Source organism: Bubalus bubalis, chromosome 3 (genome assembly GCF_019923935.1).
Source record: "Bubalus bubalis isolate 160015118507 breed Murrah chromosome 3, NDDB_SH_1, whole genome shotgun sequence".
Lineage (NCBI taxonomy): Eukaryota > Metazoa > Chordata > Mammalia > Artiodactyla > Bovidae > Bubalus > Bubalus bubalis.
In genome coordinates this window covers 150,254,489-150,272,778 of record NC_059159.1, presented here as the reverse complement: position 1 = coordinate 150,272,778, position 18,290 = coordinate 150,254,489, and the positions used below count along the sequence as shown (strand labels likewise).

Sequence of the window (18,290 nt, the reverse complement as noted above, 5' to 3'; positions counted from 1 at the left end):
GCTTAGTATTTTGCTAAAAAAAAGTTTAGCCAAAATTTCTGTTTTTGTTTAAATTTTAATTGTTTTGAAATTAGCCACCAACTACTGAAACAGACCATAACTGAGCTGTCTTAACCAATGACCAGGGAAGATGGGGCTCTTATACTTTGAGACTCTGACATGGGCCCAGCAGGTGGTGGTAACCCAGAATTCTGGAGGGAGATGGACATCCAGCCCAGTGTTCCCCAGATGGACCAGGCTGTGCTTAGTTGCTCAACTGTGTCCAACTTTTTGTGACCCCATGGACTATAGCCCACCAAGCTCCTCTGTCCATGTGATTCTTCAGGCAAGAATACTGGAGTGGGTTGCCATGCCCTCCTCCAGGGGAACTGTCCCAACCAAGGGATTGAAGCTGCATCTTCAGAGTCTCCTGCACTGCAGGCAGATTCTTTACCCACTGAGCTATCGGGGAAGCCCCATGCTGAGGTGCCTAGTATCTCCTAGAGAAGGAGCAGAATCTCCAGGAATGGATAGATGTTCCCAAAAATCCTACAGCAACCCCTCCAGGCCACTGCTGTTCAAGGGAAGCACAAGCCCTCCCTGTGTTTTACACCTTTAGCCGGCAAACATCAGACATCATTTTCTATAGTCAAAGTTTCAGGCCATTCGGACCAATTAAACTCAGATCAACTTTAAAGTAATTTTCAAAAGCCTGGTATGTTTGGCACTGGCATTGAGAGCCCCAAGCTCACCATTTCGGAAAAGAGAGGTGACCTGCAAGATAAGCAGCAATGAACACTCCGGGGCTACTCCGCACAAGTCGGGGCACTGGGGAGAGTAAAACAAGTAAGCCGTTCCCCGGGTGGTCTCTGAAGCTTGCAAAAGAAATTACCTGTTTTGACTTCCCCTTTTCTGCACATCTTGCTTTTTTATCTTCTGAAACCTTCCAATAAGCCTGTGAGGAAGAACCAAAGAGTCCATTTCAGTGCATGTTCCCCCTTTAATAAAAAGGACAGACTGGTATATAAATACACAGTTTACAAAGCACACATTGGTATTTGAAACACAGGTATTCCCCGAGGCATTAACACCTCCGATTACAAAGTGAGGCTCAGAGCAGACACTGCTGCACGTGAGCAACAGGAGCTTCAAGAGTGTTCTGTGATCCTCACCCTGCAGCCTGAAAGGGGGCCTGGAAGGCAGTTCCCAGATGACCATTACTCACTGCAAAACAACTGCAGAAACAAAAGGACTGAAGTGGGGAGAATTAATCATCAAAAACCTAAACTGCAGGCATTCTCTCTCTTTTTGGGGGAAGCGGGGTACGCACCACCCAGCATGTAGGAGCTCAGTTCAGCGACCAGGGATGGAACCCCTGCCCCCTGCAATGGAAGCGCAGAATCCTAGCCATGGGACAGTTGGGAAGTCCCTAAATAAACTACAGGCACTTTCAAACATCAAGTGGGTGTTTTCAACCATTCAAAAGTGATTTTCGAGTCCAGTAAAAAGTCTTGATGTTTACTTGCTCAGCGGAACAGCAGGGTTACGATGCTTTAAATTTTCTGTGATGGCAGCAGGTGAAAGAGATGGAGCCAAGCAGCTTCCTCAGGTCGAGCGTCTTTCTGCTGAGACTTGGGTTCCTGCTCCATGTACACCAGGTGGGCAGGCACTCAGGCCGGCAGGCGCCTTGGCCCCTTACCCCCCAGGGAAGCAACAGTCTTGCCTCACTGAAGGCTCCCACACTCCTGCCTCACCGTCCCCAGAAGCCATATCTGCCCATGTGATAGTCCATCTCTGACACCAAAATACATTTCCCCCCAGAAAACCAAAGCTGGCTTCAGGCACTAGGGAGTCAGGAAGCAGCAGGAGGAGCTTCTCCACAGCAGTGATGTGAACCCCCCAGTGACATGTCTTCAGAGAAAGGGGGGCCCTCATCAGGACCAGGACGAGTGAAAGCAGAACAAAGTCCCATTCCAAACAGTAACTTTCTTTTGCAATTAAAATGTACACAATTTCGTCATCTACAGGCAATGCCTGAAGATATGGGAACATGAACTCTGACAGGCCCTTAACCACATTCTCGGGGGTTTCACTGAAGCTTGGCCTGGGGTCCTTTCACTTTTTCTTCTCTTTCACATCAACAGGGCCCAAGCTTCTTGGTCAGTCTGAGGGGCCACCGTCAGGGCATTAACAGAGCAACAAAGACTCTAACTGAGCATCTATGTGCCTAGTGGAACCAGGGTGCTCCCAGCATGAGATTCTGAAAGGCGGTGTTGGCCCAAGTTGTTGAGGAGAGTGGGGTTTGACCAACACCAGGAGTAGGGCTGAGAGGGAGTCAGACCGTGAGCACCCTTCTGCTCTAAGCGCCTTATAATTTTAAACACTTTATTTTCACAGCATAATGACTGCAATCTCATTTCTGTGAAACAGAAACTAAGCACTATGCCTGCCTCTGGAGATGAAGACAAACACAGGAAAATAAGAGAGGTCTGGGGCAGAAAATGCCTAAGATGAGTGTGGGCCAGCTTGATTTCAGAAAACAAGAAAATTACACCAACCACTTGCGTGGTGTTTAAGGACTCAGGAGCCTAGGAGAGACTGCCAGAGGTTAGCAGGGGACAGTCTGAGCGCTGAGTGAGGGTCTGGCTGCAATGGCTTAAGACACTTCAAATGTTTAAATCCACGAGTCATGGTCGTACTAAAAACAGTCTCCAAACCTACTGTCTCCCTTCAGAGAGAGCTTACTCATTAATTTGAAAACTAGTAAAGAAAGGCAAAGATTTTAAGCTCTGATCCTGCCATTTCCATGGGAACTAGCCTTGGGAGATGTGAATACCTGGCGATGGGCAGTTCCCCTTCACAGACAATATTCCAGTGCACAGATGGAGAAGGTAGGGGCGAAATGTCCCATTCTGCAATTCTTGGTGTGCTCTAGACTACAGTGGTCAAGAGGAAGAATGCCCACCTGGGAGGAGGATCCTGCCTCTCACAGGAGTCAGCCCAACACTGGGGGCCTGACAGGACTGAAAGCAGCTTTCCCAGCAAGTGGACCGAGGGTAGCTTCTACAAATGGAGATTCAATGGCAGAGTGCCCGGCCACAGAAACAGTCTGATTTCAACCCAAGCAAACTGAATAGTTAAGCATCATTAATGTGAGAGTCCATGAAATTTGAACACTATTTGATGACATTAATTCTTAGAATGCGATAATGATATTCTGGAAAAAAGAAAAAAGGAGTCCCTACCTTTAGGAGATGCTCTGGGAAATTTTTGGGGATGAAGAACATGAGGTTGGGAGTTGCTCCCACAGGGAGCAGAGGATAAGGACAGGGATGAGAGGATGGGGGTGAACCCTTGTCCTGCAGGAGCCTCGAGGGGGTACAGGGGTCATCATATCACTCCCTCTGCTCCCGTGTGTGCCTGAGATTTTCCGTAGTAAAACATTCAATAATCCAAGATAAAAAGAGGGTGATCCCCGGGTGAGCTGCCAGCCTGGGGAGGACGGAGGCTGCCAAGGGAAACACCCTGAGATGGGGCTCGTGGACACAGGGCAGGAGGGGAGCTTCTGGATAACAGTGCCCTTGGCCCTGGTGGGCAGGGCGGCTGCTCACTGGCTGTGCAGGACGGTCCATGGGACTGGCCACTGGGGTGAGGCTGCGTGGCCAAGAAAGGGACTGCCACCCCAGGAAGAGCCCAGTGTATGGACTTGAGGAGAAAAGGCTGGAAAGAAAAAGACAGCAGGGTCACAGGAAGCCCACACCATACCTCATGCTGCTTCTTGGAGACGTTGTGAGCGTTTAAGGCAAACACGGCTTCCCGGGCACCCACAAACAAGGTGTCCTCGTCCTCACTCAGCAGCAGCGCCGAGTAGTTGAAGATGCCCGGCTCGTGAAACTGCACCAGCTGTACCTCTGGGGAGGGCAGGGCAAGAGGAGAACGTATCAGGTATTTCTGAGCCTGGACACATCCGCAGCACCCAGTCTCCCTTGAGTGCACTGTCGACCCACCAGGGCCATGCCTGGGGTCTACTGCCATGGTGGCCAGGCCCGGCCAAGGCCAGAACTCAGGCACCTTTGGGTGCAACAGACCCGACGAGGCCGCCACCAAGTGTGAGGCCACCATGTAGCCATTGCGCTTGGCCAGTGTTGTGGCATGACTTTCCTTCCTGCTCCCTCCAGCCCAGCTGCATTCCAAACCCGGCAGTGTGACCTCCCAGGAATGTGACCTTCTAGGAACACGACCTTCAGGCAGTATGACCTTATGATGTCCCAGGAGAACTCAGACCAGACACCTTAAACTGCTGACAAGTGCGGTTCCCTCTGCCTCCCATCAAACTCTTACCTATGTGTATTTAATCACCCACAGATGAGGTTTATAAAGAATATAGCTATTTAGCATTTTCTTATTCAGAAAAAATCATTCATCTCAAAGTCTTATAAAAAAAAAAATCTATTGCAGTGATTTAACCGAGCATTTTCTAAGGATAACACCACCACAAACTTAACAAAGCAGAGTAGCAGGTGACTTTTTCACTTATTAGGTAATTGCATCAATAGCTATTTATGAATATGAGGAATTTAAGGACTAGCTATTTAGAAGTAATATAAATGTACTGACACTCTTTCCTAGGGAGCTATTTCTTCTTTTTGACCACCCCAGCATCAATTTTAAACTTGGCTTTCCACGTATCACCAAGTTCTGCTTTTATTGAAGGTTTAGGTGTTCTCGCTTTTTCCTCTTCCAAGTTTCCAGCGTTGAAGAAAGATGTGCGTGGGGTAGAGTCTCTCCTAGCACACAGTGCCTGGAATTCTGCGCAAGACAGCTGAGTCCTGCACGCACAGCTCACTCAGGACCACGGAGTCAGAAAGACTGTGGGGTCCCAAGGCAGAGCTCCCAAGACAGAAAATGACAGAGAAACCAATAAAGAGCAAATGGAAACAATTAGCCTGAAGCTCAGCTCCACATACTGCCTACTACAAACAGTATTCGGTGTGGTTTGTGCCTGGGCAGTGTGCACCAAAGGTCGTCAGGCACAAAGAAGATAAACTTCCTTCACGCGCGCCTCCTGACTTAGAAACCAAATCAGGGGGCCAAGAAGAAGCCCTGCGAGTGTCTCCAGGTGTCAGAGCATCTCCCCAAAGTGGGGGTGCAGGCCCTCTGTCCACAAACAAGGGCCAAGAATACGGACCCAGCAGCCAAGGGCACCCATGCTTCTCCACACCAGAGCAGGGAGCAGGGCGCCCATCCCCGTCAGGTACCGCCAGCACCTGCCACCGTTCTGCCCTCACCTCTGTGCTCCCAAGTGATCCTAGGTACGGGAGCAAATGCCACAGCCGTCCCAAACACCACGGCGAGGGCGGTGAGCAGCCCCCCAACAGGGCCACACATCCTCATTGGTTGGGGCTTCAGCAGGGGCTTCAGCAGCAAATGCTGGCGGGCAGCGGAGCCCACAGCGGGGATCACGGTGGTGGCCGCTCAGAGGCACAGCGCAGCCCGGAGCTGGTGGGTGGCACGAGGTAGGAGGCCCCGCATTTCTCAGCACTCACTCTGGGTGAGGTCGGCTGCTCCACCAGTGCAAACGTGAAAGGCCGTGCTGCTCTACGGCCTTCTGAAGAAATTCTGGAAGAAAGTGCAAAGGAAAGGATGCAAGTCAGGATGTGTGGCAACAACGCCTGCTTTATGTTCTCTCAACATCACCGCCCCCGCCCCTACCCCCCGCCCATGGCTCTGCTTTCGCCACAGCCTCAGCCACGGACTCTTCTACGGAGGAACAGGGTGGTGAGACGTAAGGGGCCTCCTGAGGGGGCAGCCCCACACAGACACTGCACCCCAGAAGGCGCTACAGTCAGGGCTTTCTGCTCCTCAGACTGGCCTGGAATGCAGGACTGACACAGGGACCCGACCAGCGGGACAAACACATGCCTGGCTGCCCAGCTTCTTCCCTGTGTGGGCACCGTGCGCAGCTGGTTAAGTGATGGGAAGGAAGGGAACGGAACTGGGGTTTCAGTTTCCCGTGGAGACTCTGGCTTCCCAGTTCCTGTAATACTCATCAAGGATGATGGCCAGAGCTAAGACCAGAGAGCTGGGTGGAGGCTGAAATGTGTAAGCACACACACCTGTGCAATCACACATGTGCATAAGTACAGACATGTACACACGCACCACATACACACACGTAGGGCCAGGTCATGCAGGAACAGCTGACCTCCTGCAAGGGACAGGGCCATCCTGATGCCACCTCATGGAAAGAACAGGCCTGTGCTTAACAGAGAAACTTGGGGCTGGGGGTCCCCAGGTCTCCTGGCGCCCACCCTCTGTCCCTGCCCCATGACCGCCTAAGTCCGGCTGCTGCCTGCTCAAACCGTGCACCATATGTGAGGTGAATATGGTGAATATGCCTGCAGGTGAACCTGAGGACATCAGTGAATCGGAGCAATTATCGATAACACTGGGGTCTGCCTATGACCCAAGGCCCCACCAGGAACCCAGTGAACCTCTGGGATGGACTCGTTCCTGGCTTCTCAGGAAAGGTTTAAAGCAAAACACTGGCCTGAGCAGAGGCAGGACCCTGGCAAACCACACGTGAGGAACAGAGTGCAGCGGAACCCCTGCATTCTCTACAGGCTGCCCCCAGGGCCCCTCAGCGCAGCCCACAGGCACTCAGTCCCCTCCTCACGCTAAGCACCCTCTTCTGCAAAATGGGGGAGCAGCTGTCTCTCCCCTCCCCCACGAGTCAGTCACCCTCACCTCCTCCTCTTCCTTCCACCCCCACCAAGCCAGCCCACTTCCACATCTACGGTCCAACTGACACCCCGAGGCCCTCCCTTTCTAGAACTTTCCCCTTGCCCCCACCATCACTGTCAGCCTCCTGACCACTCCTCAGGATGTCTAAGGGACAGCCAGCCCCTCACTCCCTCTGCAGCAGTCCTCTCCTGGCTCAGCCTCCCCAGACCTCCCTCAACTTGCCCCAGGTCAGTGCCTGACCACCTGCCTGTCCTGCTGCCCTCGGACATATCAAACCAGACGAAACCACTCAAGAGGGTTTGGGGAGACATTTTGGCTTCCTGTTGACCTGGTTAAGTTACCGCCTCCAGGAAGCGCTCCTGGCTCCTTCCTCATTTTGCCTGGGTAGTTATCTCTCATACCCCTGGTGTGCTTGTCTGGCTCCCAAAGCCTAGCAGGGAGCACAGCTCACCCTCCACAATGCTCTGGGGGGACGGGGTGGGGGTCTTTTTTTAATTGCACTTACTTTTTATGTGTAACAAGGGGCACTACCACCCCAGCTCCACTTCACCAAGGAAGGAATCACAGGGGACTTCATGGTGAGCACTTGCCACGGGGGAGATGCTGGGCAAGGGCCAGACACTAGGGGCCAGGCCACATCTGCCTGCCCAGCTTCCCTGCTCAGGCACCACTTTGCACCTCCTCCTCCAGCCCGAAGGCGGCCTGGCCAGGCTCCCTGCCTCCACCCAGCGTCTGTTCTCTATCCCGACGTACCTATTAATCAAGGAGTACACCTAGTCCGTTTCCTCCAGGGACGGGCCCATCCTAGGTGGAGGTGGGCACCTCTTGTCAACAAACGGCTTGGATGAGCATTACTTTCAGTTTTTTGATTCCCGGTGACTCTGTCCCAGGCCTTCGAGCCTGGCATAGTGGCTTGAAAGCAGCCACAGCTGATGCATGAATGGATGGCACGGCTTTGCACCAACACAGCTATCACAGGACGGGCCCTGGGCTACAGGCCAAGCCCACGGGGATGTAGCCCAGACACTCAGCGACAAGGGCGCAGCCCACACTCAACGCAACACCAGACACACCAGGAGGCTGAGGAGGCTAGCAGGGGAAGCAGAGAGGGCTGCCTCACAAGCAGCCAAGTCTTACAGGGGCCCACCATGTGGGTCACACGTCCCCCTCAGCCTGGGCCCAGGGTGGGGTGCCTACTCTCCAGCCCTTAGTAGGGAAGTGAGGTACAAGGTGGGTCCAGAAGCCCAGGCCAGGTGAGAGGCTCCGAATGGGACTCATTCAGCAATCCCAGAGTGTCCAGTGCAGACTAAATACACCCACAGAAATCCTACGCAGCTGTTTGGACACCCAGGCCCTGGGGGACACCTGTCAGCGTGGATGATGCTACCAGCTTGGGACGCACCAGACGCGCGCTGAGCTCATCCCCAGGCCCGTGTCCACCACTACTGGTCAAAAAAAGCAACGCTCATCCCCCACCCTGAACTCTCCACAGCCTCCCACCCCCTCACTTTTGCTTTTGTTCTTGCTTCATGGGGTAGAGACTGCTGGCTTCCTGTCCCAGAACCCACGTCCCTTCATTCTAATAGTACCTTGATTCTACATAGGAATGGCAGTTTGGCCAGTTTCCCTGGCGGCGGTTCTGGATAAAGAACTGTGAACAGAAGTTAGAGAAGGTAGGAATTCCAGGAAAGCTTTTTCAAGGAGGCTGACTCAGCTTTATTTATTTATTTATTTATTTTTTTGGCTTCAGCCTTTCCTCCTTTTGCTGCCTGAAACTCAAACTTGATGGCTGGAGCTCTGCCAGCCACCTTGTGAACATGAAGGTACATGAAGATAAAAATCTCGTTCTAAGAACAGCCAAGTAGAAATCCAGAAAAACTGAGGACCCACACAACATACTGAAGACTTTACACCTGCTTTCTCCTGCCTACCTCTGGACTTGATAATTAATTATTAAGCTCTTTAAATTACTGTTTTTTTCTTCTAGATCTGTTGCCAGCAGTTGTATATAATTACAAACTGACACAACCTCTTTGTAACGCATTTACCAAACAGAAGCAGCAGCCAGAATAATGTTTTTAATGTAAATCAGAGCATATCATTTCCCTACGTGGAATGTTTCTCCCTCAGATTAAACTCAAGCACATGGACTTGGCTGACCTTCTATCCAGCCTCTGCCATTTCATTTCCCTTTACCTTTCGGTCCCAGCCATTTCTGGATATTTGGAGTTGCAAAGAGTTGGACATGACTGAGCGACTGAACAACAACGAGGGCCACCTGCCTCGTGTCCCCAGATGGCCTTTAAAAAAACGCACATGAACAGCCAAAGGTCAGGAGGGTCCACGTCACACACAGTTGACTCCTCTTGGGGGAGGGAGTGTGGGGGCCGAATGTTGAGCTTTATGATATTGAAAGGGTTTGATGTTTGCTCTTTTTCAACAAGTGTGCATTGCTCTGTATAATTTTAAAGTGCAAAGCGCAGAGCACACGCACACAGACACGCAGCCTCAATGCACTCAGCCAGGGACACTGACTCTGAGACTGCTGATGGGAGGCTGCGTTAAGAATCAAAGCCTTAATTTCCAATGGATACAACTGGACAGAGCACCCATCCTGCCGGCTTCCGTGGGTGTTTCTGCTGGGAGCCGAGGCTCTGGAGTGCACATTTAGCCTCCCCCACATCAAAGTGTCACACTGAGACAGGAGCCCATTAGAAAGACAAGGTCAATACAATGTCACACCCATTACCTAACACGTAATTGTGCTGGTTCAGGCAGAATGCACGACCCCACTTTAAATGTCAGGAGAATGGAACCCCAACGGGTCTCTGAGCCCATCCCTCAGGGGCTGTCAGTGCCTGTCACACAGCAGCCTTCCACCCGAGTGACTAGGAATCATGTCAGGGGGTTGGGACAGAGAAAAATAGGGTAAGGGCTGTTTCAGGAAACCATACTCATGTCTGTGCATGTATGTGTGTGCATACACGTATACACATGCACGTGTGTATCAGAGTATACATGTGCATGTATGCACTGTGTGTGCATCTGTATGTGTCTGCACTCAGTGTATTGTGGACATACATGTACCTATATTTAATCATGTTCATTCATGCATCTATATACCTTTAGGTGTGTGCACATGAGTACGTGTGTGCATATGTGTTCGTGCATGCCTGTGTGTGCATGTGTGTACATGCACGCCTATGCAGTATGTGCAGTACACAAGTCCCAATCTAGCACTGTGTTCCCAGATGTGCCTAGTGACTGAAGGCTAGGGTCCTACTAGGCAGGAACCATGGGCCAAGGGTGTTGTCTGAGGTCTGTCCTGCTCACACCGCACCTTTCCAGCTATCTGAAGAGTCACAGAGAGGACACCACTCGACACCACATGTAAAGTGTCAGTGCTCTGTCAGCTACAGAATGCTAAACCAATGTTCAAAGTGCCCTCACTGGCACCCCCAGGGAACCCATGAAGGGGAGTCTGGGTGACCACTGTGGACAACTGCAGGGGTGCCTGCTCAGGCTTGTCTGTGGGGTTTGCCCAACAGGGCAGGTGAAGCCCCACTTACTCTCCAGGACCTGTGGCCAGGACAGTGGAAAGACACACACCTGACCATACCTTCCCCTCCCCAGCCAGGGGCAGAGAACCCAACAGCCACCCCAAAAACCATGCCCTGCCAGTGCTGGAGCCCAACGTCCTCATCATCAGGCTGTCCCCCACCCTGGGCTCCCCTCCCCAGCCCAGCCCCTAGTCCAGCCCCAGGCTGTGCCCCCTCCTCCCCTCCCTGCCCTCAATGCTCTCCTCCCCACTTCTGGCTGTATCGCTGATGTCACCCCCTTGCCAAATGACCTTGCCCCTTCAGGAATCAGAAACAGGTTTCAGAAGCTCTCTGTTCACACACACAACAAACAGTTTATTGTTTCAACTTCAGTTTCCCCAGAACTTAGAATGGATCGCGGGAGCAGCACTTTAGCTGCAGAGGCCATGCAGTCTTGTAGCTGAGTCTTGCTGGAACACCCCCATTCCCCTTCCCCAATGGAAGAGTGTCCAGGACACAGCTTTCCCCTCCAGCCACTTCCCAGGGGCAAACAAGCTTGTCAGGATGTCCCCACATGCCTGAACCCTTCCTTGTTCTTTCACCTCAACCCAGGCACGTCTGTGCCGCACATGTGCTGCATGGAACCCAGGAATGAGACACGGTGGTGCAGTGACAGATGTACAAAGCAACCAACTAATCAGCAATCAGCAGTGGTGATGGGCAAGTGCTGAGAAGGGCATATGCAGGGTGGGTGTAGGGCCGCAGGGATCCCCCAGCAGAGGGACCAATGGAGGGAGGGACCAACCACCTGTGCAACACCATTCTACACTTCACACATGGACTGTCTCTTTGGAAGGTGTGCGGTGCCCAAGCACGGCATGTGCACCTGTCTCTGAGCCCAGATAGCTGGCAAAAAGAAGATAACCCCCTCCCCTGGCCCGACTTTACTGGTCGGCCTGCCCCTGGGGAGGAATGTGTGTCCTCCAGGGTTGCTGACACCATGGGGAGCTTGGCACAAGATGTGCTCCTAGGCTTGTTTCCCCAAGGACCAAAGGATGCTATGTGCACCAGGAGATATTTGAAATGCCACTCAAACTGGTGCTTCAGGCCTCACTTAGACCTACAGAGAGAGCAAATTTAGATAAATGACACTGTTGAAAAGTTCTGCCTTAACATGGAATTTATTTGCATTCTTAATTTTCTCTTAATCATATAAGACTTTCCTACATTGAAAAGTAACTCCCAGGGTTTTAACTCCACTAATAAAGAAATATAACTTAAATAAAATACCTAAACATTCCCCCATGAGGCAGAGAGAAACTTACTTTAAAAGACTGCAGTTAGAGGGTACTGGTGGGGCTTCCCTGGTGGCTCAGATGGTAAAGAACTGCCTGACATTCTGCAACACTTTATATTGCTTTGTAAAAACTTAATATATTAAATTTTTATGCCTCCTCTATACTATATTCAAGTCAGTGAGACTATATTATATCCCAAACATTAACCTGTGAAGCTGTGTGTAATGTTCCACAACCCAGCCCATTTCTTGGTGTCTACTCTTGCCATTTTTTTTGCCCTTTTTGCACTTACATAAAAATGAGAAGTGGCTTCTTCTCTTGCAAGGTTTTTATGACCACAAGGTAAAAGTAACAGGAATCTGTTTCTGCCATTTCTTTGACCTCTTTGCATTTACATAAAAATGAGAAGTGACTTCATTTCCCTGCATATACTTCATGCTTATTATGACCACAAGGTAAAAGTAACAAGAGACTCCACCCTCTTAGGCCTTTACACTGGAATTCTCTAACAACTCAGTGTAGTACTGAACAGAAGAAACCACTCTTACTTTCAATTTTCCTGCGTCCCAGAATCTTTCTTTAAAATAAAGTGTTCAGCAAACAAAAGACAAACAATCTATGGGAAAATATTTGGAAAAAAATACTTAAAATGCCTGGGAATAGAATTCCTAATAAGTGCAATTATTCCTAGTAACTGGGCTTCCAAAATGGCTCAGTGGTAAAGAATCCACCTTGCATTGCAGGAGCCACAGGAGATGCAGGTTTGATCTCTGGGTTGGGAAGATCCCCCAGAGGAGGAAATGGTAACCCACTCCTGTATTCTTGCCTGGGAAATCCCATGAACAGAGGAGTCTGGTGGGCTACAGTTCATGGGGTCACAAAAAGTCAGACATGAGTGAGCACATACTGAACACAAACACACATTCCTAACAACTACAGAAAGAAAAGCTCTAACAAACTACAGAGCTCTGGCCCAATAGAACAAATAATTTAAAATGTACACGTACATAACCAGCCAATAAACACAGAAAGTGCAAAGTGTCCCTAGAAGTGAAGCTGTGTTCATTAAAACTGGTCCCCAAGCTGGCACAACTGGTTCTCGCGACTGCCACACATGGCAGATACCAAGGACCATCCTGGCAGCAGGTGTATCGAAAAGCCAGAGGAAATGACAACCCTACTTGCTCATCCACAATACATGAGTAGCATAACAGGAAGAAAGGGGGAGGCTTGCCTTTTGTTTTTACCAATTAAACTGGCATATCTCTGTCCTCTATAGGATACTGAAGTGCTGCGATTCATCAGGTCGCAAACAGTTGGACACGACTGAGCGACTGAACTGAACTGAAAGCTAGAAGTACATGGCTGACCATGTATGTATCAACAAAAATTAAGACTGATCACAAAATGACTCAATTTCAAGGCAGATGGCACAGACAGTGCTCTTTTCACACTAGACCCCATGATGACCCCCACGTGGGCGTGTGCTCAGTTGTGTCTGACTCTGCGACCCCGTGGACTGTAGCCCCCTATGCTCCTCTGTCCGTGGAATTCTCTAGGCAAGAATACTGGAGTGGTTGCCATTTCCTTCTCCAGGGGATCTTCTTGACACAGGGATGGAACTCACATTCCTGTGTGGCAGGCAGATTCTTTACCATTGAGATACCAGGGAAGCCTCACTTCTACTCCCAAAAAAGAAGATGGGGCATTTCAATGCCTAGACCAGGGACTGCAGTTCAGAAACGGGGCAGGGGGAGGAGCACAGGGAGGAAATAAAACAGAGGCAGCGCCCCTACTGCCCTGTGGGCTTCCCCTTAAGCCAGCTCCAAGGGGCAGTGGCCAAGTCCAGATCTTTGCCCCTAAAATCTCACAGGGACCAAGGACCAACCTTCAGCTGGATCCCACTGGGGCTTCTATAAGGTGTCAACTTGGCTAAACTGCAAGATAGATTGAGAAACAAAGGGGATTTTACCTTATCTTGTGCCTTCTCGAAACTTCCAATTGTTTCTAGAAGTCTTCAGCAATCTTGGCTCTGAAAATAATAGGAAACAAGAATATTTAAACACTTCAACTATCCACATAAACTCAACAATACTTCTGGAAAGGCACCAAAAAGAAACTCCTGTCTTCACTTCTGGACCCCCGCAACTAATTCTCTGACCCAGGATGGCTTGGCATTTGTGCACTGTGCTAGCAGGAGGAGGGAGGGAGTATGCAGTCACTCGTCCATGAACAAAGGAAGTATAACCTCTCAGTCACCCAGGTTCAGATCTGGTCCCCAGACACTGATCACCACCACTTCCCTGCAGAACAAGCCATTCAAATAGCCAGAGTCACTGTCAGCTGAGAGTCCATCAATCAAAAAACTATTATCTATTGTCTCCTGACTTCAGATATGTATTCTTTAGAACTCATCTTCATTGAAATCCAAAGGCACCAGGCAATGAAGGAAAAACAGATACAGAGAACATATTTACAAGAAAATGATTTCCTAAAGGATCCATTTAATTCATTTTTTTCTTTGTTTCTAAGCCAAAACAGCAGAATTTCCTCAGCTGTGTAGCCAGTCTCTATAGCATACATAACCCCTTTCCAGTGCAGGATGGAGCCCTCAAAATAGGAATCCTCAAATCCAATAAGATCACTGACTCTCAGATAAAGAGAATCAGAATTGCAAAACCAGAGGTCACCGTGTAGGATTAAAGGTTTTAGAGGCTGGTTAAATGGATGCTGACCCCTCTATGATTGCAAATGATCCAACATATTTTTAAAACCTCGGAATCAAACCCTAGCAATTTGTGTGGTTGGAATTATTTTTTTCTTTTGCTTTAAGGGTTGATACAATTCCTGCCATTTTTCTTAAGACAGCTGAGAAATAAGAGATGCTCCCTGGAAACACGGTTACTGTCTCATCTCTCCCACACAGCCCCCGGGGAATGGGACCATCAAGTCTGCTGCACAGAGATCAGTTTGTACCCCTCTCTTACATGTCCACCCAGGACACATGATTTCCAGGGCCACCCAGGACCACCTCTGGTGCTCAACAGCTCGGGTCAGCAGATGAGACCTCAAAGTGACAGGCAGAGATGGTTGGGATTCACCCGGCCCTACTGTGCTGTGCTCCTATGACTGGGTCTGGGTCTTTCCTATACCAGCAGCTGCTTCTGATGGCTGATTTACAAGCAAAAATATCTTCAGATGAGCCAGCAGGGAAGTGTCCCTGGACAAAGTTATATCCATCCAAGACACAGAACCTATGTCCCCTGTTTAAATGCTGGAGGAGGGGCTGGCACAACTGATGGACAGGCGGTGGGCAAACACAATGAACCGTGGGATGTACCTGTTCACACGGGGCTTTCCTATCACGCGGGCAGGTGGGGCACAGCAGCCACCTGGGGACCGCTGAAGACACTTCAGGGAACAAGAAAGCGAGTCACCCGTAAGTAAGAGGTTTAGGTAAACAACATGAATACCAAGAATTATAAAACTGAAAAACTCTTCTCTTCTAGAAATTCAGTAAGTCTTTGTCACTTCAATAAACAGAAGCCCAGAGCTGCTTGTTCTGTGGTTGGAGGACAAGTCGCGTATCATATTCACTCTAATTTCACAGTATTGAGCAACAGATGAAAGAAAGCAGGCGAGGGCAGGTGTGGGTGTGGGTGTGTGTGTGTCTTAATCACCGCACACGCGGGCACCCTCACTTTCCACCTTCAGGCCAAGTCTGCCTATCTCCCCTCTGTCAAACAGCTTCAAGCCCCCATGTTCCTGACTGAAAACACTAACGGCTCAGTCAACCGCGAGGCCCCGTGGGGCCCCACTGTCTGCACCCTTTACCACAGCCATTTTTCTCTTCTCTCCCAACATACAACCCACAGGCTATAATTAATTATCACCACACTGAAGAAGCCAAAAGACATGCTCTGTATGCAATTACTAACCATATCATTCTTTGTCTCTCCCAAAACTTGAAACTTTTTACTTTGCATTGGGGTACAGCCAATTAACAATGTTGTGGTGGTTTCAGGTGAAGAGCAAACGGGCTCAGCCACACATACACATGCGTCCACTCTCCCGCAGACTTCCCTCTCATCCAGGCTGACACATAATCCTGAGCAGAGTTCCATGCGCTATCCAGTAGGTCCTTGTTGGTTGTCCATTTTAAATACAGCAATGTGTATATGACCTTCCCAAACTCCCTGTCTCTTCCCCCTGGCAACCGTAAGTTCATTTTCTAAGTCTGTGAGTCTCTTTCTCTAACCATTATCATTCTAATTATGCATCCCCTCTGACTATGCACGTGTGTGCCTGCTCAGTCACTTCAGTGTCTGACTCTGTGCGACTCCATGGAGTAGTTGGCCAGAGTCCTCTGTCCATGGGATTCTCCAGGCAAGAATACTGGAGTGGGTTGCCATCCACTTCCCAACCCAGGGATCGACCCTGTGTCTTCTGTGTCTCCTGCACTGCAGGTGTATTCTTTACCGCTGAGCCACCAGGGAAGTCCCCCTGACTCTGCATATGTGCTTATAATGCACATAATGCACAGTCCATTTGCAGAAGAAAGGAATGAAATAAACCAGGAGAGAAGTGTTTCCCTCTCACACTGGCAGGACAAACTTGACCTTCACCCCCCACCCCCACCACACCTCCAACCCTGTAGGAGGGTGTGGGAGCCCCAATGTCCATGCCCTGAAGGCAGCTGTCTCAGGACTGTTCATAACAGTAGCACAGAGCCCCGGTGAAGGGGGTCTTTGTCTTGCATGCATCTTGCCTACACTCTGCCAACGTGACCTCACCTTCTGAAGGCCCCTTGCCTCAGCAGTAACCCAGTGTTCTCTTTAGCGCATGGAGAAGACACAAGCACATCCCAGGCACAGGACTCTATGGTGAAAACAGCCTCGATCGAGGTCTGGCGTCTCCATTTTCCAGCTGTATGTCCTTGGGGAAGTTACTGGACTTTTCTGTGCTTCTATGTCCTCATCCAGAAAGTAGGCCTAATAATAGTACCTATCTCATTTGGTTGTTGTGAAGATTCATGACTAACCTATATGAAGAGCTTAAAACAGTGTCTGGTTGCTAGGAAACACTGAGGCACTATCGACTAGGACTCTCCCTACCTGTGAGGCAGAGCCAATTATACCTAACTTGTTAATCACCTACCTTGTGAGATATATTGGGTAGGCCAAAAAGTTTATTTGGGTTTTTCTGTAACATTTTATGCAAAAATCTGAATGAACTTTTGGGACAACCCAATAAATATTAGGGTTTGGCCCCCAGCATGTGTAAGCACATTCCCCACTCCCCCTCAATCAGGGCTCTGACCGCCTCCTCCTGTCACGGGAAATTCAGAGCTCAGTGCCTGGGTATGCCTGGGGCCACGGCCACACTCTCCAGGGAGCAGGAGCCCAGCTTCTGTTGGTTGGGGATGGGGAGGAGCCTCGAGCCTCATCTGCTGAACTTCCTGACTTCTGCCCAGAGGCCCACCCTGGAGGTGCCCCGGCACTCCGCTCACACGCCGTCTCTAGGGGCAACATTCACATGCACTCGGGCCACAGGTGACACCTGCCAAGATTCCCGGTCCAGGCCCTCTGACCCAGCAGTTTTCTGCCTGGAATTCAGCTGGGCACACCCCCACGTGCACAAGATGCCCAAGTATGAGACTGCTGACAGGAAAACTCTGGAAATACCCAGGAGTCCATGGTCCATCGGTTTATGTGCATGTGTGCATATATGCATGTGTTTGCATGTATAAACGTGCAAATGCACATATACTACAGGTGTGTAAGCTGATTTGTGTATGAGCTGTGGCACACCTACAGGACGTGCAGCTGTTCAAAAATAAAGTGGTCACAGGGATGAAACGATGTTCAAGATGCTTAGTTCAGGAAAAATTAAGGTTCCCAACAGTGTTATATGTTATTTGTGCAGACACAGGGTACGTGACCAAGTGCATATGTACATAATTTACTCAAAACTATTTGATTAGATCAGCATTTAATCAAGATCAGCTGGCAGTGAGAGACTAGAAAGAGACTCTGGTCTGAAGCAGGGGTGTATTTCATTTAAAAAAATATATTTTATTTATTTGTTTGGCTATGTTTTGCCTGGAGAATCCCAGGGACGGAGGAGCCTGGTGGACTGCCGTCTATGGGGTCGCACAGAGTCGGACACGACTGAAGCGACTTAGCAGCAGCATCCCAGTCTTAGCTGTAGCATGTGGGATCTAGTTCCCTGACCAGGGGTTGAACCCAGGCCTCCTGCATTGGGAGTGCAGAGTCTTAGCCACTGGACCACCGGGGAAGTTCTGGCTGTATTTCATTTTTGATGATGTGTATTCTTCAGTACTCGGAGAAGGCAATGGCACCCCACTCCAGTACTCTTGCCTGTAAAATCCCATGGACGGAGGAGCCTGGAAGGCTGCAGTCCATGGAGTCGCTGGGAGTCGGACAGACTGAGCGACTTCACTTTCACTTTTCACTTTCATGCATTGGAGAAGGAAATGGCAACCCACTCCAGTGTTCTTGCCTGGAGAATCCCAGGGACTGGGGAGCCTGGTGGGCTGCCTGTCTATGGGGTGGCACAGAGTTGGACACGACTGAAGCGACTTAGCAGCAGTAGCAGCATTCTTCGGTACTATTTGAATTCTTACCACATGCTTTCCTAATTAAAATATTTTAAATCTGATACTAAAAGTAAAATGTATTAAATGTGAGATATTGGAAAATAAAAAGTT

The 18,290-nt window shown here is 49.9% G+C and overlaps 1 protein-coding gene across 7 annotated transcripts in view; it reads right to left on the bottom strand.

Moving 5' to 3' along the window:
* The window catches only part of SEMA4D (semaphorin 4D), a 143,319-nt gene that overhangs the window by 48,849 nt on the left and 76,180 nt on the right, over positions 1-18,290 (bottom strand). For all 7 annotated transcript variants that reach the window (XM_025282114.3, XM_025282113.3, XM_025282110.3 and 4 more), the window contains 4 exons: positions 13,533-13,592; positions 5,268-5,598; positions 3,745-3,890; positions 872-934 (listed from right to left, as the gene is read on the bottom strand). In XM_025282114.3, the coding sequence (XP_025137899.3) occupies positions 872-934; positions 3,745-3,890; positions 5,268-5,373 (315 nt within the window). In that variant the 5' untranslated portion in view covers positions 5,374-5,598; positions 13,533-13,592. The remainder of the gene's footprint in view (positions 1-871; positions 935-3,744; positions 3,891-5,267; positions 5,599-13,532; positions 13,593-18,290) is intronic.